This window comes from Bos indicus, chromosome 7, assembly GCF_029378745.1.
Source record: "Bos indicus isolate NIAB-ARS_2022 breed Sahiwal x Tharparkar chromosome 7, NIAB-ARS_B.indTharparkar_mat_pri_1.0, whole genome shotgun sequence".
Taxonomy (NCBI): Eukaryota; Metazoa; Chordata; class Mammalia; order Artiodactyla; family Bovidae; genus Bos; species Bos indicus.
Window position 1 is genome coordinate 9,303,207 of NC_091766.1, and position 19,474 is coordinate 9,322,680.

At 37.7% G+C, this 19,474-nt stretch overlaps 2 protein-coding genes across 2 annotated transcripts; both read left to right on the forward strand.

The window, feature by feature from the left end:
* Window positions 1–302: 302 nt before the first annotated feature.
* LOC139183960 (olfactory receptor 7A10-like) lies at window positions 303–1,301 on the forward strand. The gene has a single exon (XM_070792257.1). It carries the CDS (start codon window positions 303–305, stop codon window positions 1,299–1,301), a length of 999 nt encoding a protein of 332 aa, XP_070648358.1.
* A 16,451-nt stretch (window positions 1,302–17,752) lies between these two features.
* LOC139183961 (olfactory receptor 7A17-like) lies at window positions 17,753–18,724 on the forward strand. Its single transcript, XM_070792258.1, has one exon. The coding sequence runs from the start codon at window positions 17,753–17,755 to the stop codon at window positions 18,722–18,724; it is 972 nt and encodes a 323-aa protein (XP_070648359.1).
* Window positions 18,725–19,474: the final 750 nt, after the last annotated feature.

Here is a 19,474-nt window from a genome sequence, read left to right on the forward strand (position 1 = left end):
TATCTAGAAGTAGGTCAGTCCTCAATTTATATTCCCCAAAACATGGCAGCATTTCTCATCTAAACTCCTCCATACATGACCATTTGGGGAGGAGGCTGGATATGGGCCATAAGTTGGTACTCAGAGATGGCACAGGGGATCTCTTGAAGGAGAAATTTTCATACAAAAAATTATGGATTTTAATTTTTGAATGCAAAATTGTAGAACTTCAACGTTGTTACAATTCCAATTTCAGATAAAACTAGTCATGTCATTTTTTGTTTGTTTGTTTTGTTTTGTTTCCAGGCAGTCACTCCTACTGCATGCAATTGGGGAATGATACAGAAATTTCAGAGTTTCTTTTTCTGGGATTCTCACAGGAACCAGAACTGCAGGCTCTCATATTTGGACTGTTCCTCTCCATGTACCTGATCACCGTGTTTGGAAACCTGCTCATCATCCTGGCAGTCAGCTCAGACGCCCACCTACATACCCCCATGTACTTCTTCCTCTCCAACCTATCCTTTGTAGACATCTGTTTCACCTCTACCACTATCCCAAAGATGTTGTGGAACATCCAGACCCAGAGCAAAGTTATAACCTATGAAGGCTGCATCACACAAATGTATTTTTTCCTACTCTCTGCATTATTGGACATCTTCCTTCTCACAGTGATGGCCTATGACCGCTTTGTGGCCATCTGTCACCCCCTGCACTACATGGTCATTATGAACCCTCGGCTCTGCTTTCTGCTGGTTCTGGTGTCCTGGACCATCAGTGTCCTGAATTCCTTGTTACAAATTTTAATTTTGTTACAGCTTTCTTTTTGCACTATTTTGGAAATCCATGACTTTTTTTGTGACCTCAGTCAGATAACCCAACTTGCCTGTTCTGACACCTTTCTTAATAATATGGTAATATATCTTACAGTTGTGCTTCTGGGTGGTGGTCCCCTGGCTGGTATCCTTTATTCTTACTCAAAGATAGTTTCCTGTATATGCAGAATCTCAACAGTTCAGGGGAAGTATAAAGCATTTTCCACCTGTGCATCTCACCTCTCAGTCGTCTCCTTATTCTTTTGTACAAGCCTGGGAGTGTATCTTAGCTCTGCTGTTACCCACAGCTCACACTCACGTGCAACAGCCTCGGTGATGTACACTGTGGTCACACCCATGCTGAACCCCTTTATCTACAGTCTGAGAAACAAAGACATAAAGGGGGCTCTGAAAAGATTCTCTGTGATGGCAAGTCTAAAAAGGTCAATTATTCTGGGTTTGGAGAAGTGCCCAAGATTGCAGATTTCAAAGTCTCAGAGTCAGTAGTTGTGATTTTTTTTTCCAGTGTTACAGCTCCATTTTTATTTATAAGATAGCAGGAGAATCCAAGACTCGAAGAGAAGAGAGTGGAGGAGTGCGTGGGGAGGGAGAAAGAGAGAGAGAAAGAAAGAGAGAGAGCACGCACGCATGCACGCGGGAGAGAGAGTCCGTGAGAAACCGCTTTGGCTCCTCTTTTATATGTTTTTTTTCCTCCACCTGGGCCTGCCCTATGCAAATTGGGCTTAGCCAGGAGTGCTGTTTGTTCTGTTTGTTCTGCCTGAAGTCTTCACTCTGGTCCTCGGACCTTCCTTGTCTTTGTGATTTTTTTAATCAGACTTTGGAAGTACAAGTTGCCCTGTTATTTATTTCCTAAAATTCTCATTTTTTACCAACTACTTTACACAATTTAATTGCCCACTTAATTACTCTACTCTGTCCAATATTCAACCATTTTTATTTCCTTCTGTTCTTTATTCCTATTTTTCCTATTTCATCCCCAAGCTTTGATATCAAAAAGTTGGAAATTCTCATTTATCTCATGCAACTGCTTGTGTTTATTAAGAACAATTTCTTTTAAAATGACAAATACCATCCCAGGTGATGCATCTTAGTTTTGCTAGAAGAATAGTCATGAGTTACCACTTCATCAGAAAAATAAATAAATAAATAAATAAATAAACCACAGAGTTCATTTTTATAACATTGTGGGAGAGGAAAAACCTGAGACTACAATTTTTCACTTCTGGGTCCATCATTCCTTTTTATGGCCTGAACTGGTGTTCCTGATAATGTAGACCTTAACACAACAGTCTATTTTATAAAAGATCATTAGGTTTTATTCTCCTGAATAGGATTCTATTCTTTTATCAGACTCTATGTACACATTCCCTACCATAGTCATTAGCAAAGCTGGTTATCAAATACAGATCTGCCAGTGTAGTCTACACAGAAACTGAAATAAATCAATTGACTTAATGTGATCTTCGGCCATATTATAACTTAGTCAGAGTCATATGATTTAATATGAATCAGAGATGGCATTGTATATAATTAAACAAATTTTAAATGATGCTTTGTATTATTACACATGCCATTTATTTTTAAGCTGTATGTATATTCATTAAAGTATGGAATATCAGTGTAAATGTATGAGGTGACTGATGAACCTGTTTTTATTTTTTCTTTTATTTATTTATTTATTTTAAATTTTATTTTATTTTTAAACTTTACAATATTGTATTAGTTTTGCCAAATATCAAAATGAATCCTCTACATAGAAAACCCTAAAGACTCCACCAGAAAATTACTAGAACTAATCAATGACTATAGTAAAGTTGCAGGATATAAAATCAACACACAGAAATCCCTTGCATTCCTATACACTAATAATGAGAAAACAGAAAGAGAAATTAAGGAAACAATTCCATTCACCATTGCAACGGAAAGAATAAAATACTTAGGAATATATCTACCTAAAGAAACTAAAGACCTATATATAGAAAACTATAAAACACTGGCGAAAGAAATCAAAGAGGACACTAATAGATGGAGAAATATACCATGTTCATGGATTGGAAGAATCAATATAGTGAAAATGAGTATACTACCCAAAGCAATCTATAAATTCAATGCAATCCCTATCAAGCTACCAACGGTATTCTTCACAGAGCTGGAACAAATAATTTCACAATTTGTATGGAAATACAAAAAACCTCGAATAGCCAAAGCAATCTTGAGAAAGAAGAATGGAACTGGAAGAATCAACCTACCTGACTTCAGGCTCTATTACAAAGCCACAGTTATCAAGACAGTATGGTACTGGCACAAAGACAAAAATATAGATCAATGGAACAAAATAGAAAGCCCAGAGATAAATCCATGCACATATTTTTTCTCATTGAATTATCTCACTCATCCTACTTAAAAATTTCAGGTGATGCCTACAGCTATCACTTTTTCCATTGTTCTAAATAAAACTTCACATCCATTCTAAATTTTGTCAGAAACAAAATAAGCAGTGAATGGGCAGTATCATCCACTATTTATCTCACATACACAAAGCAATTCCTTCAACTATCACGATCAAAACTGAATCATAAGAATGTGCTTTCCTCTATAGACATAAGACCTAGGGTCAGCCTGTTTTGTACACAAGCATGCATGTTCTTGCAAGCTCTCCTGGCTATCAGGAAAAGAACATCAATGAAGTCACTTTTTAATAGAGTTGTGTGGGGGGAAAACGTTGGATGAGAGTAATCGGAAATTCCATTTGCAAATGTTAGAACACAGTGAAATATAACAACCAATATATTATTATCTTTGTTCTTAATATCAATCCACTGATGATAATATTTGTTAGCAGGCTGAGTAACCATCCATCATAAAATAAAATATTAAAACATAATGTATTTATTATCAAATGAGATGGTATGGTTTGGAGTTGTTCCAAGTTACACTAGATTTCTTGTGAGTCTGTAATTAGCTGCCAGTCTCTGTAATTAGCTTTCAGTCTCTATACAGTTGGAGAAGGAAATGGCAACCCACTCCAGTATTCTTACCTGCAGAATCCCAGGGACAGAGGAGCCTGGTGGGCTGCCATCAGTGGAGTTGCAGAGTCGGACATGACTGAAGGAACTTAGTAGCAGCAGTGGCAACAGCTCTATACAGTACTTCTAAGGCTCACCCATGATCCTGTGCCTGGGTGTAGTGCTCGTCTCTCTAAAACCAAACTATGGACAGTTCATCCATTTCTATATCTAGGTTAACATAGTTTACAGGGGGGAAAAATGAGTTTGTCATAAATAAGTTTTCTTAAAGGAGATTGAGGGCCAAAGAATTGATGCTTTTGAACTGTGGTGCTGGAGAAGACTCTTGAGAGTCCCTTGGAATGCAAGGAGATCAAACCAGTCCATCCTAAAGAAAATCGGCCTTGAATATTCATGGGAGGACTGATGCTGGAGGTCCAATACTTTGGTCACCTGATGTGAAGAGCTGACTCATTGGAAAAGCCCCTGATGCTGGGAAAAATTGAGGGCAGGAAGAGAAGAGGTCAATAGATGATGAAGTGGTTGGATGGCATCACTGACTCAGTGATGGGAGTCCGACTCTTTGTGACACCCACAGACTATAGCCTGCTAGGCTCCTCTGTCCATGGGATTCTCCAGGCAAGAATACTGGAGTATGTTACCATGCCCTCTTCCAGGGGATCTTCCTGACCCAGGGATTGAACCCGGCGTCTCTTATGTCTCCTGCATTGACAGTGGGTTCTTTACCACTAGCAACATGTGGGAGTGAAAGTGAAAGATCCTCAGTGTGTCCGACTCTTTGATTTCTTTTTTGATTTCTTCTGTGATTTGTTGGTTATTCAGCAGCGTGTTGTTCAGCCTCCATATGTTGGAATTTTTAATAGATTTTCCTCCTGTAATTGAGATCTAATCTTACTGCATTGTGGTCAGAAAAGATGCTTGGAACGATTTCATTTTTTTTGAATTTACCAAGGTTAGGTTTATGGCCCAGGATGTGGTCTATCCTGGAGAAGGTTCCATCTGCACTTGAGAAAAATGTGAAATTCATTGTTTTGGGGTGAAATGTCCTATAGATATCAATTAGGTCTAACTGGTCTACTGCATCATTTAAAGTTTGTGTTTCATTGTTAATTTTCTGTTTAGTTGATCTATCCATAGGTGTGAGTGGGGTATTAAAGTCTCCCACTATTATTGTGTTATTGTTAATTTCCCCTTTCATACTTGTTAGCATTTGTCTTACATATTGTGGTGCTCCTATGTTGGGTGCATATATATTTATAATTGTTATATCTTCTTCTTGGATTGATCCTTTGATCATTATGTAGTGTCCTTCTTTGTCTCTTTTCACAGCCTTTGTTTTAAAATCTATTTTATCTGATATGAGTATTGCTACTTCTGTTTTCTTTTCATCTCTATTTGCATGGAATATGTTTTTCCAGCCCTTCACATTCAGTCTGTATGTGTCCTCTGTTTTGAGGTGGGTCTCTTGTAGACAACATACATAGGGGTCTTGATTTTTTATTCATTCAGCCAGTCTTTGTCTTTTGGTTGGGGCATTCAACTCATTTACGTTTAAGGTAATTATTGATAAGTATGATCCCATTGCCATTTACTTTATTGTTTTGGGTTCAAGTTTACACACCCTTTTTGTGTCTCCTGTTTAGAGAATATCCTTTAGCACTTCTGGAGAGCTGGTTTGGTGGTACTGAATTCTCTTAGCTTTTGCTTGTCTGTAAAGCTTTTGATTTCTCCTTTATATTTGAATGTGATCCTTGCTGGGTACAATAATCTGGGCTGTAGGTTATTTTCTTTCATCACTTTAAATATGTCTTGCCATTACCTCCTGGCCTGAAGAGTTTCTATTGAAAGATCAGCTGTTATCCTTATGGGGATCCCCTTGTGTGTTATTTGTTGTTTTTCCCTTGCTGCTTTTAATATTTGTTCTTTGTGTTTGATCTTTGTTAATTTGATTAATATGTGTCTTGGGGTGTTTCGATTTGGATTTATCCCGTTTGGGACTTTCTGGGTTTCTTGGACTTGGGTGACTATTTCCTTCCCCATTTTAGGGAAGTTTTCAACTATTATCTCAAGTATTTTCTTATGGTCTTTCTTTTTGTCTTCTTCTTCTGGGACTCCTATGATTCGAGTGTTGGAGCGTTTAATATTGTCCTGGAAGTTTCTGAGATTGTCCTCATTTCTTTTAATTCTTTTTTTTATTTTTTCCTCTCTGATTCATTTATTTCTACCATTCTATCTTCTACTTCACTAATCCTATCTTCTGCCTCCGTTATTCTACTATTTGTTGTCTCCAGAGTGTTTTTGATCTCATTTATTGCATTGAAGTGAAGTGAAAATGAAGTCACACAGTCATGCCTGACTCTTAGCAACCCCATAGACTGCAGCCTACCAGGCTCCTCCACCCATGGGATTCTCCAGGCAAGAGTACTGGAGTGGGTTGCCATTGCCTTCTCCTTATTTATTGCATTATTCATTATATATTGACTCTTTTTTATTTCTTCTAGGTCCTTGTTAAACCTTTCTTGCGTTTTCTCAATCCTTGTCTCCAGGCTATTTATCTGTGATTCCATTTTGTTTTCAGGATTTTGGATCATGTTCACTGTCATTATTCGGAATTCTTTAACAGATAGATTCCCTATCTCATCCTCTTTTGTTTGGTTTGGTGGGCATTTATCTTGTTCCTTTACCTGCTGTGTATTCCTCTGTCTCTTCATCTTGTTTATATTGCTGAGTTTGGGGTGGCCTTTCTGTATTCTGGCATTTTGTGGAGTTCTTTATTATGGAGTTTCCTCGCTGTGAGTGGGGTTGTATCGGTGGGTTGTCAAGGTTTCTTGGTTAGGGAAGCTTGTGTCGGTGTTCTGGTGGGTGGAGCTGTATTTCTTCTCTCTGGAGTGCAATGGAGTGTCTAGTAATGAGTTATGAGATGTCAATGGTTTTGGAGTAACTTAGGCAGCCCGTATATTGAAGCTCAGGGCTGTGTTCCTGTGTTTCTGGAGAATTTGCTTGGTATGTCTTGCTGTGGAACTTGTTGGCCCTTGGGTGGTGCTTGGTTTCAGTGTAGGTATGGAGGTGTTTGATGAGCTCCTGTCAGTTAATGTTGCCTGGAGTCAGGAGTTCTCTGATATTCTCAGGTTTTGGACTTAAGCCTCCTGCTTCTAGTTTTCAGTCTTATTTTTACAGTAGTCTCAAGACTTCTCCTTCTATACAGCACCATTGTTAAAACATCTAATTTAAAGATGAAAAGTTTCTCCACAGTGAGGGACACCCAGAGAGGTTCACAGAGTTACATGGAGAAGAGAAGAGGGAGGAGAAAGTTAGAAGTGACCCGAATGAGATGAGGTGGAATCAAAAGAAGAGAGAGAAAACTAGCCAGTAATCACTTCCTTATGTGCACTCCACAGTCTGGACTGCTCAGAGATGTTCATGGAGTTATACAGAGAAGAAAAGAGGGAGGAAGGAGACAGAGGTGGCCAGGAGGATAAAAGGGGGAAATGAAAAGGAGAGAGAAAGATCCATCCAGTAATCAGTTCCCTAAGTGTTTTCCACTGTCTGGAACACACAGAGATTCACAGAGTTGGGTAGAGAAGAGAAGGAGGAGGGCGGAGACAGAGGCGACCTGGTGGAGAAAAAAGAGAGTCCAAAGAGGGAGAGAGCAGTAAAGCCAGTAATCTCGCTCCCAAGTAAAAATGGGTACTGAAGATTGGGTTCTTAAAGATACAAAATTGATAACAAATACCTAAAAGCAAAGATTAAAATTCTAGAGTAGAGGTTGGATTTTCAAAAATACAATATTAAAGAAAAGAAGAAAAAAAAAAAGTCAGAAAAATTATTTATATATATATATATGAAGTTTACTCTAAAAAATAGTCTTTTTTTTTTAAAAGTAATAGTGGTTATAAAAATGAAAATTAAAGGAGTAATAGAGGACTTAAATTTTTTAAAAAGTTTAAAAAAAATGAAAAAAAAAATGATCGTAAAAGTAGTAAAAATATATCTAGGACTTTCTCTGGTGTTGTTGTGGGCAGTGTGGGGTCAGCTCATTTTCAGATAGTTCCTTGGTCTGGCTTATATTTCTCAAGATCTATAGGCCCCTTCCTATGTAGTCGGTACTAACTACAGGGTTTTAATCTATTGCCCCGGTCACTTCCAAGATGGTTCCCTCTGTTTTAGCTTCTTCTGTTTGCTGGTCTCTTCAGTGTCTGATTTCCACCCTGACACAAGGTGGGCAGTGGTGGACACTTTTTTTTAGGCTCACTTATTCAGTCGGGCTGTGGGAGGGAGGGACACTGCAAACAAATAACACTGGTGTGTGCTCCCAGTGTTTCAGCCACACTGGGCCTGCCCCTGCTCACGGTGCTTGCACCCTCCCTGCCCACACAGCACAGGCTCTAGGTTGCTCTACCGGGAACTGTCCGAGGCCGGCCCTGGGCTGCATGCACCTCCAAGGTCTAAGCCTCTCAGGTTCAGGCACTGGGGTAGTCCTCAGAGGCGCAGACTCTGTTGGGCCTGCGTTTTGTGCCCTTCCTAGCTCCGAGCAGCTCAGGTGATGAGGTCTTTGGCGAGCACTGTCACTGCGACTTATTGCCTTTCCCATCTCCACCGCTCGGTTTTCTGGGTGTACAACTGGCACACCTTCTCAGACCAGAACCCCAAGAAGTCTTAGTTAGCAAAGAAGCCTGCTTGCAATTTGGTAGATAATGTCTCTCTGGGGCTGCGATTGCCCCCTTCCAGCTCTGGCTGCCTGTCACTGGAAAGGGATGGTCTGCAGCCAGCTGGTTCTGTTCAGCCCTTTGTTCTATGCGCGGACCTGGCGGTGTCTTAGGGCTTTTCGCATGGTAGCTATCACACAGTCTGGTTTGCTAGCCCAAATTAGTTTGCTCTGATTACCCTCGGGGCGTTCAGGCCTGACCCTTACTCTAAGCAATGCAGCCTGTGCCTCCCTGCCCAGCCCCTGCTTGCTAGTGGCAGGTGGAGGCATCTGTACTGCTTCTCTGCTGGAGGAGTTACCATTGGGCTCGTAATCTGTGAGTTTTAATTATTTACTTACTTTTCCTCCCTATTATGTTGCCCTCTGTGCTTCCAAGGCTCGCCACAGACTCAGCAGTGAGAGTGTTTCCTGGTGTTTGGAAACTTCTCTCTTTTTAAGACTCCCTTTCCAGGATGGAGCTCGGTCCCTACCTCTTTTGTCTCTCTCTCTCTCTTTTTTTTTTTTTGTCTTTTATATTTTTCCTACCTCCTTTAGGGGTGCCTGATGTCCTCTGCCAGCATTCAGAAGTTGTTTTGTGGAATTTACTCAGTGTTTAAATGTTCTTTTGATGAATTTGTGGGGGAGAAAGTGGTCTCCTCATCCTATTCCTCCGCCATCTTAGGACCGCCTCTGTCTGACTCTTTGAGACCCCGTGGACTATAGCCAACCAGGCTCCCCTATCCATGGGAATTCTGCAGGTCAGAATACTGGGCTTTGTAATCATTCCCCTCTCCAGGGGATCTTCCCAACCAGGGAATGAATACAGGTCTCCCGCGTTGCAGGCGGATTCTTTACCTTTTTAACCACCAAGGAAACCGGTGCCACCTGAGAATCCCATTGAACAGGGTAAGGAAATAAAATTTCATATGACTCCCATCTCCTCTACCCCAAGTCTGGACATCCCAGTGAGAAGAGAGACACTTCAAAGTGGGGAAAGAATAGTGAAGTGAACATCTGTACTTATAATTTGGAGTAACAAGAAGAATATGTGCCCAACGAACAGATATAGGGAGCAAAATTCTTCATAGTTGCAAATTCAATGCTTAATGAGACACCATTGTTTCTTTTGGGTGTTCAAAGCCTGACTCAGAGACCGGTATTTCACGCCTTCTTGCCATCTTTCCAGGGGGAAGATTTCAATCTCTACCATCAACCATCCAGGGGGAATTTGTGATTCCTCCTGGAGACTGTCCTCTCAGAGATCACAATCCTTGAGTCTGAAAGCCCTGTAGACATTGTAGGAGTGAATCAGAGAGAAGGAAAACCAAGAACGTTTACCTGAGCCAATCCTCCCTAAATTATGGCCCGCAATTCACTGTGATTGGTTGCTTGTTTGCCTCATTAATTAATTTATTTATGATGGATAACAAAGAAGTGAATACTGTACTCAGCAAAGCAAGGTCAATATTGAAAATTAAACTGAAGTGTGTGTTAAGTTGCTTCAGTCGTGTCTGACTCTTTTGATCCTGCAAAAAGTAGCCCACCAGACTCCTCTGTCCAAGAGAATGCTGGAGTGGGTTGACATGCCCTCCCCAGGGGATCTTCCTGACCCAAGTATCGAACCTACATCTCTTACAACTCCTGCATTGGTAGAAGGGTTTTTTTTTTTTTTTTTTTTTACCATTAGCGCCACCTTGGAAGCCCAATTAGAAGATAGAATGGGAGATGTAAAGTGCTTCTGGTAAAAGTGGAAAATAAGTCTAAGGATTGCCAAAGTCCAGCTCCAGCAGCCAGGGATTCAACCTGAAGGGGTGTGTGGTGTCAGCGAGAAACTGAGGCAGCCTCTCTTCTGTTTTCTTGGACTGCCTGTTTATTTCAAGCTTATGATTCTCTTGTATACTTTTACAAAAGCATTAGGTCAGAGGTTTGATATGTTTAGTTCCCATTGACCCAGACTTATTTTTCTCCAAAAATCATTGTTGCCCCTCAAAAGGAGTTCCTTCTTCAGCGATTCTCTTATCTACTTTTTCTCATGTGTCCTTGTGAATACATTGTAACTCGTGCTAATGTCTGGGCTGCATACCACATTCCTCAGTTTATTTATCTTTCTAAGTCCTGTTTGCCCCTAGTATCCTAAGCTCATTCTTTCTTAGAAAGGGCTTCTAGCTAATAATATCTCTAAAGTCCCTAATTTCTATAAGCTATAGTAGAATATGCTAACATTACACCAATCCTTAAATCTTTAGCTTCTAACTATTTTAATTATTCCTAAGCCCTAAATTCAGCAAACTCCTTTGTCATAAAACACTTTTCTCACAAATGGGCTTCAGATAGCAATCCCTCCCATGGCCTCAAGCTGTGGCCTGCGTGCTCACCCTGGAACAGTCTTCTGTAGAAGTCCTTGAACAAATGTTGATGATTAACTTTATCAATTATTCTTTAGAGCAGCTGCAGAAGGCTTTATGCCTTCTTATGCTCCTCTCAAAAACAATAAGCACCTTAATATTCTCTTCAGTCAACTCAGCTGAGGAAAGGGAAAAACAAGTCAGAATCACAAAGCCTAACTCCTTCATATCAGGTCCATGCCTATAGAACAAAGGGAGGGGGTTTAGGGCCATGCCTCTATTTTGTCAGTAATGCCTAACGTGGCTCCTGACAAAGGATCTTCATAATTAACTGGAGTAGAGAAATATCCTTATTAGCAGAGGAGGGAATACACAGTGAAGTGGTGGCATTCTTTTTATTTTAAGAGATGGTGCATACTTGATTGTATATTAATGAGAAACACAGACCAAAGAATTCTTGAAAGGATTCTCTTGCAATAGCATTTCATTAGATATGTTTCTCATGGTATCCTCTCAGTGTGGGTATTCACATGAAAGAAAATTATATAATATATCAAACCAGACATGGTAATGACCTTTACTTTCAATTATTTCATTATCTGTGAAGGTGAATATATTTGTGAGTTTGTTAGATATGTACTTTCTCCGTTGTAAATTGTCTATGGGAGTCCTTTCCTTTTGTATAATGATGTCATAGTTTTTCTACTGCCATTTTTCTTCACATTCATTAAAAAAAATCAAAAAGGGCTTTCTGTTTTTTTCGTTGTTTTTTGTTTTAACCAACTAGCTATTTTACATTTGGTTCATTTATGTATGTACAGATTTTTTGTTGAAGAGGGGAATACTAATTTTCTAGAGTTATTGGGAAACATCCCCTCATAAGTCAATGCTTTGAAACTCCATGGGACCTAGTAAACACAGGTTATCATTCTCAGATTTGGAGAAAACGTTAGATCAAGGTTGAGATTAGGTGTAATGAGGTGAGACTTCTGGAAGGCAAGAGAGTTCATGGAGAACTAAGAATAGACTGGATTCACCTGATTTCTACTAATCTGGTCTCTTGGGAACAGAGACTCAATAGCAATTATTTTCTTTGTGTTCAGGTCAGCGTCCCATGGGGAAATTATGAACTCAGAAGTTGGGACAACAATGGAAACGGTGCCTAAGGGAGCAGCCTAGGGAGCTATAACTATCTCCTCTGCTGTAATTCCTTAGTGTGTTCATTCCTGGTACTGGAGAGTTGCTTCTGGAGTTTTATCATAGCTCAGGAACCAAGGCTTTGCTCCTTCCTGTTGGCTTGTCTGGAAACAGAGTTTCTATCTCCATTGCTAATCATCCAGACAGCAATTCAGACATCCATACAGAGATTTTTCTCATAGAGACATTATCCAGGTACATCTGAGAACTCAATAAGTAGGTGAGGGAAAAAGTTTCAGAAAGAAATGAACCTGAACACTTTTACCTAAGCTTACATAAGAACCAGACCACTCTAGCGCTAAGACAAGAGATTGCCATGTGTCTATGCTAGAAAGACTAATTAACCTATAATTAATTCACTTCATGTGGTAAAAAGAGAAGTGTCTTCTGAACTTAGAAATACAAGGAGTATTGTTGCAGCTAACTCATGGAATAGAAAGTTCAGCTTAATGAGAATGAAGAAGGAATTCGAGGCATAGTGTAGTTCCCGTAAAATTAGAACATGGATGAGGATATTTACAGTTAAGGGGAGTTGTATTATAGAATATTAGGTTCAGAGTCTTGTGCAGTGAACTAAAGGCAGTTTTTAAATGCTTAAGATGGGATGTATTTGAGCATTTATTTACTAGAAAGACTCTTTTTTTTTATTGGATAGTTTGTTTTTATGATATTGAGCCACACGAACTGTTATCACATTTTAGAGACTAATCCTTTGTCGGTTGCATATTTTGTAAATATTTTCGTGTTTTGCATCTTTTATTTTCATGTTTGTCCATGTATCATGTTTATGTTTGAGTATGTTTGTGTGTTGATTAGAAACAGACTAAGGGAGGTGAATATTTGTTTGAATTGATGTCCCTCATGTTGGATATCCATATGGATTACAAATTGTACCTAATATGAAAAAGAGTTATGCTAACAAGCTCTACGTTACAACTATTTCATTACTGAGAGGTGGGGAAGCAACAGTGACACTTGAAACGTAGGGGAAAAAATCAAATTCATCTCATTGGCAGTGATAACCATTCATTTGTTAACAGGAAGGAACTATTCTATTTGCTTATTGAATAAATCTGTTGAGCACCCCCCAGACAGTGTATACTACTCTTTTACTACATAAAAGAGAACATTAGCACTTATAATGGTTCCATTGACCACCCGTGACAAAAAAACTAATATATGGTACATACAAGATTCAAAACTCAGTTTTCAAAAGACCAGAGTCTTTTCATATGGTATCATTTAAAAAAATATTTCACCATTTCAATATTTTAATGTACAATGGTTATTGTACCTTGCATATTTTCTATTTTAAATTGAGAATTTATTTCCTATGACCATTACTCTAATGGAATGTTTAATCAGTAAAGGCTCATAACATTGTGAAATGTTTGTTTCTCTGGAGATTAAATTGTGTGTATGTTCTTCCTGATTTATTAGGTATTCTGGGCATTGATGAGATATAAGTGGGGTTCGAATATTGCCAGAACCAATAAAATTTTTTTTCTTATCACAATTTCTCAGGAACCACGTGAGTATTCTAGATCTTTTCATCTACTGATGTGTAGGTCTCTCCTCTGTTTTTAAATTGATTTTTATATTTTCTTAAATACAGGACACAAAATGGTCATATAAATATGGATCTTCATGTTTACATATCCATGGGAGGCTTACCAACTGGAATTTGGGTATTATTTCTACATTCTTTTATTTACTGAGGTAACATTGGTTTAAAACTTTGCATAAGTTTCATGTGAATATTATATTTTGATTTCTACTACAGTGTGCTCACCACCAAAAGTTCAGTTTCCATCCTTCACTACACAATTGTCACTATTTACCCATTTTGTCTGCCCCCAATGCTCCCTGCGACAACTACTGTGTTCTCTGTATCTAAGTGTTTGTTAGAGCTATTTCCTTCCATCACACCTCCTAGTTTAGATGAACATTTGTCAAAAATGGTAAGACTTATTTTGCCTGAATAGTATTCCATGGTAGACACCTACCACATCTTCTTTATCCATTCATCTATAAATGGCTGCTTCCATATTTTAATTGTTTTCAATAATACTGCAATGAACATTGGTGTGCATATCTCTTTTCAAATTAGTGGGAATTTTGGGTGGTGTGGGTAAAATATTCAGAAGTGGAATTTTTCGATGATATGTCAGTTTTATTTTTAAATTTTGAGGAATTTCCACACTGTTTTTCAACACTGGCACCACCAATTTATATTCCTACCAACAGTGCATAAGGGTTACCTATGATCTTCATCCTCTTTAACACATTATTTCTAGACTTTTTAAAAATTTATTTATTTTAATTGGAGGCTAATTACTTTACAATATTGTATTGGTTTTACCATACATCAACATGAATCCGCCACAGGTGTACACGTGTTAGCCCCAAGCATCCTGTATCCTGCATCGAACCTGGACTGGCGATTCATTTCTTATATGATATTGTACATGTTTCAATGCCATTCTCCCAAATCATCCCCCTCTCTCCCTCTCCCAGAGTCCAAAAGGCTGTTCTATACATCTGTGATAATAGTCCTCCTAATGTGCCAGAGGTGATATCTAATTTTGGTTTTTCTTTGCATTTCACTAAAAATTAGTGAGGTTGGACATCTTTTCCTGTGCCTGCACATCTTTTCCTGTGCATCTTTTCCTGTGTGTATGTCTTCTTTGGAGAAGTCCATTCAGCTCTTCTTCCAACTTTTGAATTAGGTTGTTTGTAGTTTGATTGCTGACTTATATGAGTTATTTATAAATATTGAATATGAACCCCTTATCTGATACATTATTGGTGAAGATCATCTCCCATTTAGTAGGTTGCCCTTTCATTTTATTAATGGTTTGCCTTGCTGAGCAGATCTTTAATTAATGTAATCCCATTAGATTATTATTTTTTCTGCCTTAGCATAAGTATCTAACAATATATTTCAAAAGAGTGTATTGCCTTTGTCTTCTTCTAGAAGTTTTATGATTTCTCAGGTTTTGCATTCATTAGTTTAACCCATTTTGAGTTGATTTTTTTTGTTGTTAGGAGTTAAATTTTTATTCTCTTTTTGCAATTGTAAGTGTGTTTGTATTTGAGGTTTTTTTTTTTTCCTGCTAGTTCATCATTATTGCTTATAAACATTGTAGTTTTTTATATTGATTTTATACCTGTAACTTCATAGTATTCATTTGTTATTTCTAATAGTAGTTAGTGGGATCTTTACAGTTTCCTACACAAAAATTAATGTCATCTCATCTGCAATTTATAATAGACTTACTTCCTTTCCAATTCCAAAAAGTAAATGTCTTTTATTTATTTTCTTGCCTCATTACACTGACTAGGATTCCAATACTATACTGAATAAGAATAGGAAGAGTGGGTACCTTTGTCATGTTTCTAATCTTAGAGAGATAGCATCTAGTTTTTCAACATTGATTATGATGTTAGCAGTGAGTTTGTCATATATGGTTTTTATTATGTTGAGATAAATTCCCTCAATACCCACTTTATTGAGAATTTATATGGTTAAAGTTTTTATTAATCTTTTGAACTCTCTTTCAACATCAGCATCTTTTTCTGGATCTACTGAACTAATCATATGATATTTATTTTTCACTATGTTATTGCTATTTTCCATGTTAATTTACAGATGTTAAAACATCCTTGCATTCCAGAAACATAAACCACTTGACTACACTTTTTTATGGTGTGTGGTCCTTTTAAGAACCATTGTATTTTTTTGTTAATATTTTGTTGAGGCTTTTTGCTCTATGCCCTTCAGATCTATTGCACTATATTTTTTTGCTCTCATTGTTGTTCTAGTTTGGTTTGAGAATCGGGGTAAATTTGGTCTCATGAAATTATTAAGGATGGTTTTCTCTCTTTTAATTTTTCAAAGAGTTTGGTGAAGATAGGTAGTGTTTCAAAGAATTCACCACTGAAGCTGTCTGGTCCAGAACTTTTGATTTGGGGGAGATTTTTTGTTACTGTTTTAATATCTGTACTTTTTAAAATTTAATTAATTTATTTATTTCACTTTACAATATTGTATTGGTTTTGCCATACATTGACTTGAATATCTGTACTAAATGATAGGTCTATTCAAATGTTCTATCCTTTCATGATTCAGTCATGAAATGTCATATAATTCTAAGATTCTGTTCATGTTTTCTAGGTTGTCCAATTTGTTGACTTATAGCTATTCATAATCTTTTGTATTTCTCAGGTATTCACTGCTATTTCTCCCTTTTCATTTATGATTTTATTAATCAAAAACTTCTGCCTCTCTATTTTTTTTAGTGTATTTAATAAAGGTTTGCCAATTTTGTTTGTCTTTTCAAAGAACCAGCTGTTAGTATGACTAATCATTCCTATTTTTATAGTCTTTATTTCATTAATTTCTTCTCTGATTTTTATTATTTCATTCTTTCTACTGAATTTGAGCTGTGTCTTCTTCTTTTTCTACTTCCTTTAGATATAAAATTAGATTGTTTGTTGAGAGCATTCTTGTATCTTGAGGTAGGTCTGTGTTCTTATAAATTTCCCTCTCATTCTTTTGCTCATCTCAGAGATTTAGATATGCCACGTTTTCATTTTTGTCTTCAGATATTTTTTTAATGACTCCTTTGATTTCTCAATTGACCAATAGTTGTTCAGTAGCATGTTGTTTAGCCTGCATATATTCTTGATTTTTTTCAGTTCTCTTCTATAGTTGATTTGTAGTTTCATACCATTGTGATCAGAAAATGAATCATGAAATTTCAGTCTTCTGAATTTATTAAGACTATTGTTTACCAACATATGGGAAACAGTACTCTTGAGAAAGTTCCATGTGCACTTGAGAAGAATGTATATTCTGCTGCATTTGGATGGAATGTTCTGTACAAATCTATCATGTCCATCTGGCCTAATGAAAACATAAGGCTGTTGTTTCTTGTTGATTTTCTGTCTCAATGAGCTATGCAATGATGTAAAAGGAGTGTCAAAGTCCTCCTCTGTTATTGTGCTACTGCCAATTTCTCCATTTAGGTCTCTTAATACTTGCTTTATATATGTCAGTTCCTCTATTTTAGATGGATGTATCTTAACAACATTTAGTATAACTTTATCTTCTTCATTTTTAAGGTCTTTCTGAACTCTCAGTTTGAAAAAAAAGCACCCTCATCCACTGTCTTTACACTTTTTTATACTGTTCATAGAATCTGTCACCATGTGGCATGATATAAGATATTTATGTGCTTATATTCTTTATCATTATTTTTTAGCTTTTCTTTCTCAGAATTTTAAACCTAGAAAATGGCTAGTATTCAGCATATATTTCTCAAATAGATAAAAATATTTCTCATTAAAACTGTGTAATGCATGATCCCTTGAGAGAAAATCTGAAAGCTTTCTCCACATCATAATCTAACTGGGACTACCTTAGCAATTTAGATCTGTTTTTTCCACTTAGGTCAGTATTATGCCTCTCTCTCTAACAGAATTCCTAGTCAGAGATATTACAAAACATCCTTTAAATGTGAGGATTCATTAAAAATACAGATGAAAATATGGATGAATAGATAGGTAGGTAGAGATAGATATAGATGTAATTGTAGCATTTTCAAATGAATAATGCCCATTTGGGTAAAAATGATTCATGCAATTTTTTTTTTTTTCATTCCTAGTCATCAACACCACAACATGATACCAGGAAATGATACACAAGATTCAGAATTTCTTCTTCAGGGATTATCAATGAAACCAGAGCTACAGCCCCTCATATTTGGGCTTTTCCTCTTAATGTACCTGATCACTGGGCTTGGAAACCTGCTCATCATTCTGGCTGTCAGTTCAGACTCCTACTTCCACACCCCCATGTACTTCTTCCTCTCCAACCTGTCCTTTGTAGACATCTGTTTTACCACCACAACAATCCTAAAGATGTTAATTAATATACAGAGCCAGAGAAAAGCTATATCCTATGAAGGCTGCATCAGTCAGATGTATTTTTACATGCTCTTTGCAGTGCTGGATGATTTTCTTCTGACCATGATGGCCTATGACAGGTATGTGGCCATCTGCCACCCCCTGCACTACACAGTCATCATGAACCCTCGACTCTGTGGACTTTCGGTTCTGCTATCCTGGATCATTAGTACTCTGCTTTCCTTGTTAGAAACCTTACTTGTGTTACGGCTGTCTTTCTGTACAGATTTGGAAATCCCTCACTTTTTCTGTGAAATCAAGCAGATTGCCCAACTTGCCTGTGATGATACGCTTCTTAATGATACCATTATGTATTTTACAGCAGTGCTGTTTGGTGGTGGTCCCCTGGCTGGTATCCTTTACTCTTACTCTAAGATAATGTTCTCCATACATGGAATCTCATCACCTCAGGGGAAATATAAAGCAGTCTCCATCTGTGCATCTCACCTCTCAGTTGTCTCCTTATATTATTTTTCAGGCTTGGGAGTGTACCTTAGCTCTGCTACTGCTCCCCACAACTCTCATTCAAGTGCAACAGCCTCTGTGATGTACACCGTGGTCACACCCATGCTGAACCCCTTCATCTACAGTCTCAGAAACAAAGACATAAAAAGAGCTCTGAAAAGAGTCATTCACATGGTAGTTATAAACAGGGAAATTGTTCTGGGTTTGAAGCAGCATTCTTGAAGAAGACCTCAAGCTTTGGAACAAAAACTCCTATTCTTTGATTTTACTGTGGATGTTGAGCTTGCTTTTTCTATTTATTTCCTGGAATTTCTGTTTCTTTGACTTTTACACTTTAAATAAATTGTGCACTCACTTTCTGAAGCTTTTTCCTCTCTCTGATGAAAAGACAGTTATCCCCATTATCCACTTTCCTATTTTCAAAAAGTTTTTCCTAGCCTAAGAGCAGAAAGACTTTGAAAGTCTGGTTAATTTCATGGTGCTACATGGATTACTTATGAATAATTTCATCTCAGATGATATATGCACATGCATGCGTGCTCAGTTGCTTCAGCTGTGTCCCACTCTTTGTGACCCCATGGACCACAACCATGGATTCTCCAGGTGAATATACTGGAGTGGGTTGCCCTGCCCTCCACCAGGGGATCTTCCCAACCCAGGCATTGAACCCACGTCTCCTGCATTGCAGGCAGCTTCTTTACCACTGAGACATTAGGGAAGCCCCATGACATATGTATTATCTCAAATATTTTCAAAAGAACTACAAATACTGGAAAATGGATAACAAAGTGTCAATAAGCATATATTATCATAAATATTTTAAATGCCAATGAGCTAAATGTTTCAATTAAAGACATAGGGTGGCTGATTGAGTTAAAAAAAAAAAAAAAAAGCAAGACTCTTCTATCTTCTCTATGCTTTTTATAAGAAACTCACTTCAGAGCTAAAGAACCACAAAGAATGATAATAAAA

What these genes read in the sequence shown, in the direction of transcription:
- LOC139183960 (XM_070792257.1), top strand. Translation starts at nt 303, where the DNA reads ATGCAATTGGGGAATGATACAGAAATTTCAGAGTTTCTTTTTCTGGGA.
- LOC139183961 (XM_070792258.1), top strand. Translation starts at nt 17,753, where the DNA reads ATGATACCAGGAAATGATACACAAGATTCAGAATTTCTTCTTCAGGGA.